The following is a 14,391-nucleotide window of genomic DNA, read 5'->3' on the forward strand; positions in this document are numbered from 1 at the left end:
GGTGCTGGAGGAGCCTGGCTGCACCCCTGTTTTATTTGGCCTCAGCAGCTTCATCATCATCTCCAGCCTCTTCTTGCGGCTCCAGGGAAGCGAGGGCCAGCGCTTGGCAGCAGGTGAGAGCAGGCAGGGGAGGAGGGAAGGTCATTGGTTTATTTGAAGCCAGTGCAAAAATACATAGGCACATAAAATCCTTTTTGCTATCAATACTGACTGACATATAAAGCCTGCCATACATTCAAATAAAAAGGTCACCTCTTTAATCACTAAAATGGTCATTTTGTAAATAGATTCTATATAGAAAAAATTTTAGTCAATTAATAGCATAGAAAATACTGTTGTAGGAACTCTGTTCGCTCTCCCAGTCTATACAATGCCATCCAGACCCCAGCACCAAAGTGCGCCCAGTTACAAACAAAATAAGTTTTAAAAATATTTTACCATTTGAACAACAAATCTAACCAGTAGATTCAAATATAAAAAAAAATAAACACTTTTGACAGAATCGACACCCTGACCGCAAATGTCTCAACACAGCACAGTTACAAGCAAATGTGGCAAGAAGCGATTTGCAAATGTTTTTGTTCACGCGAGACGAACGCCCAGGCCTGGCTGAAGGACCTGTGAGGTGGGACTGGGGGAGTCAGGCGGGACTGGGGGAGTCAGGGTAGCTGGGATCCAGTGCAGGGACCAGTTACCCGGCCTGGAGCTGTGGGAGTCACTCTGGGGCTGCTGCACAGCAGGAATCATTCCCCATGTAGCCTTGCGGGGGGGAGAGCTCTGCCTGCCAATGCGAGACTTTACTGAAATTTAGGCAGCAATACAAATGATCGGGGAATTTTAATTTTTTTTTTTTCTTTCGCCAATTCTGCATGAGGCAGGGGGAGCCCCACTGCAGGGCTGCTCCTCAGCACTGCCGGGTGCCTTGGAGGTGCGGTACCCACCCCAGTCCCCCCCACACCAGCCCAGCAGCTGGCTGCCCCCAAAGGGGAGCCCCCCTGAGGGAAGACCCCAGCTCTGATACAGAGACATCGGCTCCAGCACGACTCCAGGAGTGGGAGTTTGGAGCAGGCGGCAGCACAGGGGCCCGCAGCCTCGCACCGCATCCTTACCGGCACACAGGCTTTTGCAGCACCATTACAGAAACTGTCATACGGGAACACTCACCACTAAAACCTCAACCTCCAGTGAGTACTTAAAAAAAAACAACCGCTGCTTTGCCAAACAGCAGTTACATTTTTAGCAGGTATCTCCCAGAAACAATACAGTGTCTAGAGAAGCTATTTTCCTGGTTACCAAAACAAGATATATGGATAAACTCATAGTTTTACCAGTATTTTTTAACCAAAGTTACAAACAGTTCTTCTTTAAGACAGTCCAAAGACAGACCCAGAAAGAAGTGCTGTGTAAGACAACCTTTAAAAAAGATCAGTTAACACTGCCTGACGTATTAGAAGTCCCGTTCTTTTAACGGGTCACAAAACAAAACTACAAAAAAAAAAAAAAAAAAAGGATGAACTGCGATACAGGGCTTGGCCAAAGCTGAAGTGCTGGTGCTGCAGCGTGGGTACAAGGTGCGCTCACAGCCACCCAGAACGGCCCAGCTCTGGCCCCTGCAGCTCTTCCCGGTGCGTGCACTGTGCTGGGGTAAATCACTTTGCAGATATTTTCTAGACAGGGAGGAGGCTCGGCGTGCCAGGTGGGACATCGGGTCTCTGGCACACCCTGCAGCTGCTTCCCCCTGGAAGTGCCCTGCAGCGGGACCAGCCCCAGCACGGGCAGCAGCTTTCCCCATGCCCAAGACTCCCGGCCCCAGTGCGGCAGAGCCTACACGTGCCAGGTAAAACCTTCATGGTGGGAACAGCCCTGAGCCTTGTAAAAGCAACCTAGGGTAGGAAAGAGCTGGGCGGATGGTTGCAGGGCCCTTAGGAAAAATTAAGGAGGGGAAACCCAGCTTTGAAAGTGGGTTAACAGAACAAAACAATAAAAACCAACCAATAACACAAGTTCAGAGAGCACATTCAGCAAAGAGGTTTTGGCCCAAACCAGGAGCATCCTGCAGCAGCAGCTTTGCTGGGGAACTGCCAGTGCTCTCGGGCCCTCTCCCCTGGGGCTCTCGGGGCCAGGTCCCTGCCGGGTACCACCGTCTCACCTTCCCAGAGCAGCGGCAGCATGTGCTACCGGGCCGGAGGAGGGATGGAGCAGAGCCAGCCCCAGCACCTGTCCCCAGCTGGTGGCTGCAGCGAGACAAGACGCAGCCGGGGATGCTTGGGGTATGGCCCTTGGAGCCGACACAGTCCTCCGCCACTCAAACGTGTAGGCTGCTTGAGCTGGTCTCTACTGCCAAATCTCAGCGTGATTAGAAACTCATTAATTCCTCGTGATCAGACTTAATTTGATGTATTCTTCACCGTGCGGTCAGTTATCTTCCAAATAAGTTGTAAAGGCAGCAATCGAGATTGTGCAAATTAAGAGCATCACCGTTACTCCATGGTAGAGGCCCCTGATTCCTTCCCTGGCATTCTGCCCCTGATAGATGATATTTGCTTCCAAATAACTCCTCTCCCGGTCACACAGAGCTTTTTCCTTTAATATCCATCTTGATGCCAGCTTCAGACTCCTTGCTCATTTGCTCCTCTGTGAAAGTGATGTAGGAATACACCAGGCTTCCAGCAATACTGCAAAACAGGGTCGGGTACGAGAATGAGACACCCTGGCTCAAGCCAGGGAAGCGACAGCGAGCTTGCGGCATGCTGTGGCACGCTCCCTCCCGCGCTGCACCCCAACCTGCCGCCAGCAGCCCCTGCAGATGCTGCCCTTTGCACCAGCACAACTATTCGCTGTATAGACCCACCCTGGGCACCCACAAACATTGGCTGCCAAAGAAAAGATGAAACCTTATGATTGTTTGACCAAAAAAATAATTCTACCAAAAAAACAGGTATGCCAATATTCAAGGATCTGCTGGAAGCGTCACTTTGCAAGAAAATTCTCCAAGAGCAGATGTTTTGTTTAATTCCTACCCAAACGCTTGCTAGTGCTGGACCCGCTCCATCACTGAAGGGATCCTGCTGAAGGACAGGGCAAGGACAGGGAGACTTCTCACAGCACAGAAATACACCCCAGAGCAGACAGAAGGCTCTTCCTAAAGCTGCGCTTTAATAAATGTGAAATAACAAAAAGAACCCCACCAAAACAAAACAAACCCAGACTTCTCTTGCTACCTTAATTATATGGTTCGGACACACAACTCTAAGAACAACTTAAGTTTGCTGCTAAAATACACTTGTGCATCCTCCTGGCTTTAAAACAACCCGAGCTTGTCGGGAAGCTCCGCACCGGCTCCCGCTGCAGCACAAATGCCAGCTGCAGGGTTTTTTTGAAAAAGCACTGAGCCAGCCAAACCATTCTGGTTTCACAGCAATTTTCACTTACAAATTATTAAATAAAAACTGCGACCCCTCAACGTTCTTACCTGATATTTAGACCAATGAAGTTTGTCCATGTAAAAATATAGTCTCCTCCAAAAAACATCCCAATATAGGTTATTAAAATATTCTGCAAAGGAACAAGAATTGAGGAACAGGAGCACAAGTTTCTATATAGCCTGAGACAAGCGTATGCTCCATGCATTAAAGCAACATGGAAACGGGACCCCCCAGATGCAGGGTGAAACCAGCAAGCGCTGGCAATACTGGACTGCAAACAGGCGGGCTCAGAGCTGCTGGGAAACGCTCCCAGCAGGGGCTCTGCTCACTGCTGGCTGCAGAGCTCTCCCTCGACTGCAGACCAGCCTTGGCCACCCGCCACAGGGCGCTAAAACCCCGATAACACCCAGGAGCACCCATCTGTCTTTGCAGCGGGCTGGCTGGGCAAAGGTGACCCGGAGGACTGGGGCTGTTCCTGGGCCTCTGGCACACCATTAGCTCCAAGGAAGCGAAATGCGCTAACCGCAGGCAGCGCCATGCACACACGGAGCATCTCCCTGCTGCAGAAATAAATAAATAATAAAACCCATCCCACTGGACCGTCCTCCCCTCCCCGTGCAGCACACAGCAAAAGCCCCAGGGCCTCCGTCCTGCCCTCCCCGCGCTGCTGCCGAGCGGCCGCCCAGAGCCGCAGAGCCAGGGCCACCCCAGGCGCCCAGGGAGCCCCTCCAACAGCTACAGCAGCTGCTCAGCACCAGCCCCAGCCCCGCAGCAGAGAAAGCCACTTACCTTAATGCAGCCAACTATTGTAGTTGTAAGAGCAGAATTATACTGAGTGCAAAGAACCGTGGAGTACATCAAAATAAACCTGCAGGAGGAAGAGTGGAGATCTGGCTCCAGGACACACTCCGGGCACTGCCACTCATCTCACCACCTCTTCCCCTCTTTTCTAGTGCAGTGTTGGTACTTTTTTGGTTAAACCTGCACTGAAGCAGGGTAGGAAATAATTTCCACCTGCCAGAGCTCTCAGAAATGGCATCCCTATCAGGACTGAAAGTATATTATTATTTTTTAACCCAGAATGGCTCAGGCCACCAAGATGCACTACTTCTGGAACAGAGATGCTTCCCCTTACACCCAAGCGCCGGCCATGCCCAGGCAGCACCCGCCGCAGCAGCACGCATCCTTACCCCATTACACACGACAGCGTAAACTGCACGACAAAGAACGTGTCTGCCCAGCCCTGGTACTCCATCGCCTGCAAGAAACGCACCCCGACACTTAAGAGGAAGTGCAGTAATTCACAGCAAGACAAGACACAAACCCCCAAACCCCCGACACCGGCTTTCACAAAACCACAGCACAGCCCGGTGTGACGCCCTGCGCTGTGGGCTGGTCCGCATCAGCATCACCGCCAGCCCGAAGCAGCACCCAACACAGCCCTCCTGGAAAAAGCAACAGTCCCACAGTTGGAAGGCACCAGGAAAGGCATTTTCCAGCTGGAATTGCCCTCCCGGTAACTCCTCCATTGCCAACTGCAACACTCAGACAGCATATCCCAGGGGAATTTAACCTCTGGAGATGGTGCCCAGAAAATGGCTAAAGGAAGTCTGCATTTCATAGGAGGGCTTTTTTGGTGGGTTGGGTTTTATTGTTTGTTTGGGGTTTTTTTTTGGGGGAGGTGGTTGTGGGACACCCAGGAGGGTCCCTCTGGACACCAGAAGACACTTTTTTTTTCCCTGTGAGGGTGACCAAGTAACACCAGGGAGGTGGTGGAGCCTCCATCCTTGGACATACCCAGAACCCATCTAGACATGGTCCTGGGCAACCAGCACTGGGTGGCCCTGCCTGAGCAGGGGGTTGGACCAAATGGACTCCAGGAGGTCCCTGCCAACCTCAACCAGCCAGTGACGCAGCAAGGAGGTGAGGCTGCCCCCCCCCCCCCCCCCCCACCTCCCCTCCAGCAGGGCAGGGGCCGGCACAGGGGAGAGAAGGGCTGCCAAGCGCACAAGGATGCTGCCAGGCCCTTGGGACAGTTCCAACAGGGACACAAAATGCCAGCCTGGGGCAGGGGGGACCTTCCCGCAGGCGGCCCACCCCCTTCGTCCCCAGGAACTACCTGCAGGGTTTGCTCACCACCACCAGCACGCCCATCTCTGCCTCTCGCAAAGTGCGGCATGACAAGATATCGTTACCTTTGATGCTTGTTAATGAACTACAAGATTTAACACATCCACATGCACGAGTGCGGCAGGAGGCTTTCCTGTGCAAACCCCCCCTCCCCAGCGTGGTCCCCCACGATGCACCCCCGCCCCGGGAGCCGTCACCACCCCAGGCACGTTCAGCTGCACGCCCTTCACAAGAGGGTTTTTCATCCGGCTGCAACTGTGAAGTTTCCTGGCAGCAGCCCCAACAGAGCGCATCTTTGTCTGCCTCTGGCTGCCAGGAGCTCAGCCAGGGAAAAAGAAGTTTATTCAGGGGAGGGAAAAAAAAAAAAAAAAGAAAAAAAGGCAATTTCTTTATGAGCTGAACAGAGGCTGCACAGTGCAGCACAGAGCAACATTTTGCTCCTGCTTATAAATGAGCACTTTATCCCCAAATATATCCCACTGAGCTGCCCTTAATGAAGGGCAGGGTCTGAGCTACCTTCACTCCATGCAATCACTTCTCGCTAATCGCAGCTCATTATCTTAGCGACTGCTTACTGGGTTCGTCATCAGGGCACTAAGCTCCTAATTAGAAAAGAACCACCAGGCTCTCCCTGCCTGGCCACAGCTCAGGGCAGGGGGACAGGGGTGTCTGCCGGGGGCCCCGGCACCCACAGCTGGCACCCACAGGGTGGGCAACACCTCCAGCCTTCCCTGCCCGCTGGGAGGGACACCCGTTCCTGCAGGCGTGACAAGCAAGCACTCCTGCTCAGGAGAGCCAACCAAGGTAGCTGCACACAAATCAGTGCAAGAATTATTAATTATTAAATACAGAGATATATATATAAACAATGTAAAATACATAATACAACATAAATTCCACTTACATGGAACCGCCTGTAAATCGCACTGTGCCCCATTGGGGCTGCACAGGCAAACCCACCCTCAGAGCGATTCAACAGGGCAGAAAGAAGTTTAAAGAAACTCATTTATTCTAAAAATACTCAACTCCTTTGTTTTAAATAATACTTGGTTTCACTTACTGCTCTCACACTTCCCCATTCCTCAAGCATTACAAAAACGCTGAATGGAGCAACTCTGTGGACTGAAAGCCCAACGTAAGGCTTGCAGCTACTCGCTGCTTACGCGGTTGGGGGAGGCAGTGACCCCCCGCCCCAACCTCCTCCCCCGTGTTTGCAAACCGGAGATAACGAGCGATTTTATAGCTTCACATTTTGACCGTTTCCCATTTTACATCCAACGGCCAAGTTACAGAAGAGCGCATTATGGAAGTACTGCTCATTAGGCAACCTGCCCTGCCCGTAAGCGCTGCTGCCAGTTCTGCCTTCGGGGACAGGAATCGTACCTTTTGCGCATCTCCGGTGAAGTAGGCGATGGTCAAGGTGGGAAAGATCATGAACAGTGCATTGTAATAGAGCAGACCGTATTTTCCCAGCTCCTAGAAATAAGAAACATCTGTGTATTTGAGCTGGTTCCAAACAGGAACATAAAACCTTATTCATGTTGCTACTGAAGGCTGGGTCTTGTGAGCTAAACCCACGTGGGACTCTCGGAGACAGAACTTGGAGGGTGGGTTTGTAATATAAGTGTACATATTTACAATGTAATATGTTTTTTTAAAATATACACTATATATTAATATACATATCTACATATATATATATATATAAACAGACTTGGTAACGAGCTTGCAACAGGCGTTATGGTCACCATCAATCAAAATGCCGTTTCTTTGCTGTCACAAGGGACTGTGGCTGTAACCAGCACGGGGGCGCAGCTCTGGCCGGTGCTGTTCGGCACGGCTGGCACCGAGCACAGCACAGCGGTACTGCCAAACCTTCTGGGGAGGAGATTTTGGGAGCGGGACGGGGTAGCACCGGGTGAGCCTCACCCCCTCGCCCTCCCTAGTCGCTGCCAAGCCAAGTGCAACACTGCCGTGCCCAGACCGAAGCCGAAGGTCAGCCTACCTTTGAATCCAGCTTCTGTTTCACATAGGCACCGTTTGCAGCTGTTAAGGCATCATTAATAAGGATAAAAATATATCCTTCCAGATCGAATGCCAAGTCAGCACTGGGGAAGGAAAAAAAAAACACCCTAAGTTACAATTTTAAGCTGTGCAGAGTACAACATTGGCAAGATTCCTTCCACCTTCTGTTTTAAGTTGTCAGAAAAAGTTAATCATGGGAAGACAGACTAGGATTTGGGTCAGTAAAACATTCTTTCCTACTAGAGAGCATGTCTGAGGGTTAAAAAAAAAAAAAAAATCAATAAAAATCAGCATTTACTCTCTCTCCTCTCGGGACATAGGGTGGTAGTGGGCTCGCCTCAGCTGCACTGGCCCGCGCAGGGACCCCTCAGCGACACAGCAGAGGGGACAGCACACCGGGAGCTCACCTAGCAGCTACGAATGCCCCGATGATCATAGCAAACACCGTCATCTGAACGCTCCAAGAAAACTTCTTCCTGGAAAGAGGCAGGAGGACACACCATCACCCACAGCTGCATCCCCAGTGCCGTACTGCGATCGCCTTGGGGAGCCTTTCCTCCTCCCAGCACTTACGGGGGGGCAGGGGGAGGAACACCCCAAGCAAACCAAGCCGTGCAAAAGCAGCAAGTAAAAGCAAGACATTTTTAGACAATTATCTCTGTGATTTAAAAAAAAATAAACAACAACTTAGCACTGATGAGGTGCAAGTTCATGCAGACTCTGCCGGCTGCACAGCGGGATTTGGCTGGGCACGGTGCAGGGACCAGCCTGGGGAGGGGGCTGTCAGCACGCAGCGGGGGCAGTCTGGGGGTCTCCACAGGCACCCAGGCATACCAGGACAGACAGGCACAACACCCTCCGCTTCCAGACCTGCACCGCACAGCCAGGCTGCTGCAAGCACAGATGGAGCATCCTCTCCACCACCACCGGGCAGCTACGCGTGGCACCTTGTCCCACGGGTAAGGGGCTGCTCAGGGCAAGGCAAGTAGCCCCACTGCCTACCCCTGCGCCCCAAGCCCAGCGCCGTGGCCACAGGGGTCTCCAGCGCACGGCAGCTCGCTCACACCCCACAGGTCCTTCCAGCACCCTCGGGCTTCTGTAACTCACGCGGGTCCCCGTCACCGAAGGGGCTGGGGAGACTCACTTGAGTAGGAATCCTTCAGCAAACATCGTGAACAGGATGGAAAACCTCCGCAGGACGGTGAACATGGGCAGGCTGCGAGGGGAGGATCAGCAGGGTGAAAAGGCGACCCCCGCCCCCCACCCCCCCAGTCGAGCATCAGCTGGGCTGGCAACTCCCACACGGCAACGGGTGACTCCCGCGTGCCCGACCTGCCCGGGGACAGCCACGGCGCCCCCCTCCCCCCGTGGGTGAGGACCAGAGCTGAGCCCCGCGACCCCACCCGGGGACAAGCATCTGCCAACAGGCACCCGGAGCGTGGGTAGCGGAACCGGGCGGCCCCGAGCAGCTGCCTGGGGTCACCCACACCCCGCAGAGCCCGGGGACCGGCAGCAGCCCCCCGCCCCACCCCCGTACAGAAAAGCCTCCGTACTTCAGTTTCTTTGTGCTGAACAGTCCTGTGATCTGGTTCCCGAAATACAGGAGAGGTAGAGGAAACGTCTAGAAAACCAGAAGGGGGCTCAGCCGCGGCGTGCATGACCGGAGGGTGCCCGGGCGCTCCCCTGCAGCACCCCCTTGTACAGAGGCGCCCGCAGCCCCCCACGCACACACACCCCCCTCGGCCGCACACGCACCCGGCCCGCAGCCGCGGGCTCCTGCTGCCGGTGCGGGCGGTGCCCCCGGGGGGGGGGGGGGAGCGCTTACCCGCCGGGGGACGTGCCTGTCGAGGTCGGGGGAACTTGACCACCCGCAGCGCCTTTCCCGCCCAGAGCACGGCCACTGTCGCCAGCATCTGCAAGGAGCAGGGGCGGGGGGGGGGGGGGGGGGGGGGGGGGTCAGCCCAACGCCCCCCGCATGGGGGTCAAGGGAGGGGACGGGAGGGACCCCACTCACCTGGCCCAGCCCCACGCACAGCGAGGAGGGGAACCTGCGGGCAGAGAGCAGACATCAATGGGGCACCGACTGGTGGGGGGGGGTGTCTGGCAGCCCTGCCCCCCGCTGGGTGCGTGGGGAGGAGCCCCCGGCCCCCAAATCTGCAGAGCCCGCAGCTCTGGGGGGTCCCCGTGGGAGGAAGGGCACCCACGGGGGGGCGGCAGTGCAATGCGCCCCCGGGGGGGGGAAAGGCGAGGTATGCACGGGGGTCAGCCCCCAAAGGATGGGGGGCGCCTGCTGGGGCGCAGCACCCACGGGGGGGGCAGGCACAGATGGGGGGGTGCGTGCAGGGGGGCCCCCGCTGGCACACAGCACCCGAGGGGGGGTGCGCACAAACACGAACGGGGGCGCACGCAGAGGGGCCCCCGCGGGCGCACGGCACCCAGGAGCGAGGGGTGGCCAGGGGTCCCGCGGGGCGGGGGGGCGCAGGCCCTACCCGTAGGTGGTGAGGACGCTCTTGTTGACGACGACGATGAGGAAGGAGCTGAGCCCGTAGAAGGCCGCCGCCAGCAGCTTGAGGCAGAGCGTGAGGCCCGGCGCCGCCATGCCCCGCTCCGCATCGCCGGGCGCGGGGGCTCCCGCGGGGGCTCCCCCCTCGGTCCCGGCCGCCGGGCGTCTGCGCGCCGCCGACATGGCTGCGGGGGGCGGGGCCGGCGGGGGCGGGGCGGGGGGCGGGGCCGGCGGGGGCGGGGCGGGGCGAGGGGGCGCGGCACGGGGCGGTCACGGCACGGGGCTCTAGCGGCGGGGACTCGGCACGGGGGTGTAGCGGGGGGGACGTTACACAGGGGGCTTGGCACGGGGGGGCCACGACACGGGAGTCTAGTGGGGGGAATGGCACGGGGATCTAGTACGGGGGGCATTGCGTTGGGGGGTGCTGCATGGGGATCGGGGGGGGGCACGGCACGGGGGTGTACCGCGCAGGAGTCTGGCGTAGGGGGCATTGCGTGGGGGTCCGGCCTTGGGGGGCATGTCGCACAGGAGGGGGGGGGTAGCAAGGCATGGCGCAGGGGGGCATTGCAGAGGAGAGGGTCACGCAGGGGTCTGGCATGGGGGGGCACGGCATTGCAGAGGGGCTCAGCACGGGGGCACTGGGTGGCAGGCAGTTGCACAGGGGTCGGGGGGGCACGGCACAGGGGGACCATCAGGCAGCAGTCTGGCATGGGGGGCAAGGCATTGCACAGGGGGCATGGGTGACTGCATGGCGGGGGGTCATCCTGTGCAGGGGGCTGGCAGGGGGGCATTGTACAGGGGCCTGCTCCGCGGGGGCAGCACGGGGGGGCATTGCAGGGGCAAGGGACACTTGCATGCAGTGCAGTGCGATGCAACTTGCAGACATGGACTTAGTCCACACAACACTTGCCTTTCCTTGGGGGGGGATGGGGGGAAGGGGTGTCCCTCCCTCCCCACAGCTGAAGCAGGGGCGGGGGGCACAGGCTGGGGGTGCAGACACACAGGGGCCCAGCACCCTTCAGGCTGTTGCCTTTGGGTGACCCAGCGTGCAGTATTTTGGTACCAGACCTTTCCCTTTCCGCATTTTACTCTTCCCCCGCTGGGCCATATTCTGCCGAATGGAAAAATCCCCAAATAATGCAGCCTGGAGGGGAAAAAAAAACCAAATAAAGCAAATCACCACCCTATGGGTGACATCAGAAAACCTGGTGTTGTTCAGGATTCCGCTGGCAAACAAGAACCAGCACATGCGGCTAAAGCTGTCATTGCTGCCGTAGCTGCTGCCGTAGCTGCTGCCCCGCTGCCCCCATGGCCCCCCAGCCCCAGCAGCACTGTGGGGCTGTGCCATGGGGCTGGGGGCTGACGGCCCGCCCCTCCGGTGACAGCCGGGGGGGCTGTGCCCTGCAGCCCCCCCACCCCGGTGTGGGGGAATGGGGACGTGGCTGGAGGGACAAAGCCAGCGTGGGTGGAGATGCTGCACTGGGGCGGGGGGGGAGATGGAGGGGGCAGGGGTCTCTCAGACTGGGTGCAGGGAGGGTGGGATGAGCCCCCACTCGGTACTGCGGGCTCACTCCCGCCAGGAGGAGGTGACTGCGGGGTGCAGCCCTTGGCCATGGCGCTGGTCACAGGGGACACGTCCCCTTCTAGGGAGTTTTATCCCCAGTTCTCCCCCCGCCACGTCCTGGCCTGCCCAGGCACAGCCAGCCCATGCATGGAACGGGCCCGGTGGCCCCACGGGCAGAGCTACCGCTCACCCCGGCACCTGCCGCCTGCCCTGGCGCGCTCACCCTCGCCCAGAAGTTCTTTTTCCCAGCCGGCAGCCACAGCAGGAGCAGGGGCTGTTCCTGGCATGGCCCACACCAGCCTGCAGGAAGGACCCACCACCTCAAAGCCCAGGAGCAGTTTTCCCGTATCTCAGATGTCCTTTTAGCCTGGCCAGACCCCACAGTCAGCAAAGCTCTTCTCGCTGGCATCCCCATCCTTGCCCAGTGCGACGTCCTGTCCCTCCTTATCGAGCCACAGCGCGGGCTTGGACCTGGAAATATTTACTCCTCCAAGAGCAGCAAGGAACCTAATCCTGCCTGGCCTCCGGTGCCAGTGGGATTGACGCAAGCGGCACCGCTCCCCAGGCCTGCCCTCCCCCCAGCAAAGCCCACTGCAGGGTTCAGGGAAGCCCCCATGGGTGCAGCACCCACAGCACAAATGCCACCGCGGCAGTTTTAACGTCAAACACGTGCACCCTCCGGGGGAATGGGTTGGGTCGGTGGCGGCAGGAGGTGCAAGGAGGTGCACTGTGATGGTGCTGGCAGGGTGAGAAGGGACTGTGACTGGCGCCTGCCCCAGGGCTGTGTGCCCAGGATGGCCATACCCCCACCCCCCCCGTGCCCCCTGTGCCCCCTGTGCCAAGCGCAGCTCTGGGTACGGCACCGGCGCTTTGCTGTTGGCAGCACAGCCCCTTCTGGCCCGACCTTTCCTTCCTGCTGAACTACGCCTCTGACTCACCGCAGTCATTCTACCCAGCCAGCAGCGACCCACCAAAGATAACAAATGTTAAATTAAATCTTAATCTCATTTGGCAACCAGCTGGGCTAAAGGTTGCTCCCCGGTGCCAAACTGGTGATGACTCCGGGGTGGCATGCGCATCCCAGGGTGGGGAGCGAGCCTGGTACCCCCTGGGGTGAAGGCAGAGGGAAGGTCTGCAGGATGCGGAGGCGGCGGAGGGATGCAGCAGCCCCGGGTGCTGGCGGTGGGTGGGGGGCTGGCGCGGGGGCCAGGGCAGGTCTCGGCAGCCAGCGAGGAAGTCTCTGCGAGATGCAATCGCCTGTGCAGGGGCGGCCGCGCTGCTCGGGAAAGTTAATGCCAGAGCAGAGGTGGGAGCAGGGTGCCGCGGGCCCCGTGCGCCCCTGGGTACGTTCTTGGCCGCTTGAATTCAAGGCTAGCGGGTGCCCCCCAAAACATGGGTGCTGCCATGGCAGAAGGGGTGCAAGAGCTTGATGTGACTAAGGCAGGTTGAGGGTCGGGAGAAAGCACTGGCAGGGAGGGGGTGCTGATCCCAGCCCTGGGCTGGGCACAGGCAGCATGCCACAGGGACCATCAGCCAGGTGGGCATTTGGCTGGAAAAAGGCTGGGCAGCACCCTGGGTCCCAAGGGAAATGGGCACAGAGTGCTGAAGGCACCAGCCTGGTGCTTGGAGAAGCCTGCTGTGCCATGCCATGCCGTGCCATGCCATGCTGTGCCGTGCCATGCCGTGCTGTGCCATGCCAGCTTCTGGAGGGACTCTCTCCACAGCAGCAAAACGCTGGCAAGGTATTTCCACCTCTGGCCATTAGGCTGTCAGGAGGATCTAAGCGCATCACCAAGACCTCCAAAGGGAGTAAGAGGGGCGACGGGATTGGGAAGCTGGGGCAGCGTAACCTGCCTCAGAGGAAGGCCAAAGCAGCCGGGATTTCTGAGCATGGCAAAGAGAAAGCCACGAGAAAGAGCCAGGCACGAGCGCTTGGCTGCTGCCCTCTGCCCGAGGGCTGGTGGCCCTGGTGCACGGAGCCCCAGCTCGCCACGGCCCCGGAAGAGATGAGGAGACACCAGTTTAACCAGCACCAGAACAGACTGATGGTCTGGGAAATACGGGAACCAGCAGCTCAGAGGGGCTGCGACGCCCTGGGAAGGCCCCGAGGCTGGCTGGGTGCTGGGGAGCAGCCCCCACGCGCTGTGGCTGGAGGCACGCTGCACCGCACCCAGATGTGCTGTGCTGGCCCCAGATGTGTGCACTTACGTTGCTGCCCTGGCTCCGGGTGTGCTGCCTGGGCCCAGATGTGTTTGCCCTTGGTGCTGTCCCAGCTCCAGATGTGCACACCCCTGGTGCCACCCCAGAGCCAGGTGCCATAACCTGGCTCCAGATGTGCATGCTTGCAATGTGGCCCCAGCCCCAGCTGTGCAGCCCTGGCCCCAGCTGTGCCCCCCCAGCAGCCAGGCAATTGCCCCACAGCCCTGCAGAAGGGGCTGGGCTTCCCTTGGGGGCCTTCCTGGGCTAACTCCCCCGACATGGAGACCCCCAAGCGGCAGCACAGCCCACCCGCAAGGCGAGACCCCCCCCCTCACTACCTCCCAACAGTGTCCTCCATAGGTAATACAAATGCCTGCATTAGACGATGCATTACAGACACTTGGTTAATATGCTGAAACCAAGATCCCCACCAAAACCCTCCCGACCTTGCTCAGCGTGTGCATAACCTCACATACTGGTGCATTATATATATGTATATATTTACACAATTTATATATATATTATATATTTACATATAGCATATA

General features: G+C 57.8%; 1 protein-coding gene across 1 annotated transcript; it reads right to left on the reverse strand.

Moving 5' to 3' along the window:
* Positions 1 to 130: 130 nt before the first annotated feature.
* SLC35D1 (solute carrier family 35 member D1) lies at positions 131 to 10,276 on the reverse strand. The gene is given in 13 exon segments (XM_055815756.1): positions 131 to 2,675; positions 3,473 to 3,555; positions 4,215 to 4,293; positions 4,616 to 4,683; positions 6,939 to 7,031; positions 7,561 to 7,663; positions 7,988 to 8,056; positions 8,725 to 8,796; positions 9,134 to 9,201; positions 9,406 to 9,435; positions 9,437 to 9,493; positions 9,595 to 9,628; positions 10,070 to 10,276. Coding segments are annotated over 13 exon segments (1,062 nt in total). The 5' UTR covers positions 10,267 to 10,276; the 3' UTR covers positions 131 to 2,566.
* Between the last annotated feature and the right edge of the window lie 4,115 nt (positions 10,277 to 14,391).

The sequence above is a fragment of the Falco peregrinus genome, chromosome 10, assembly GCF_023634155.1.
Source record: "Falco peregrinus isolate bFalPer1 chromosome 10, bFalPer1.pri, whole genome shotgun sequence".
Classification (NCBI taxonomy): Eukaryota; Metazoa; Chordata; class Aves; order Falconiformes; family Falconidae; genus Falco; species Falco peregrinus.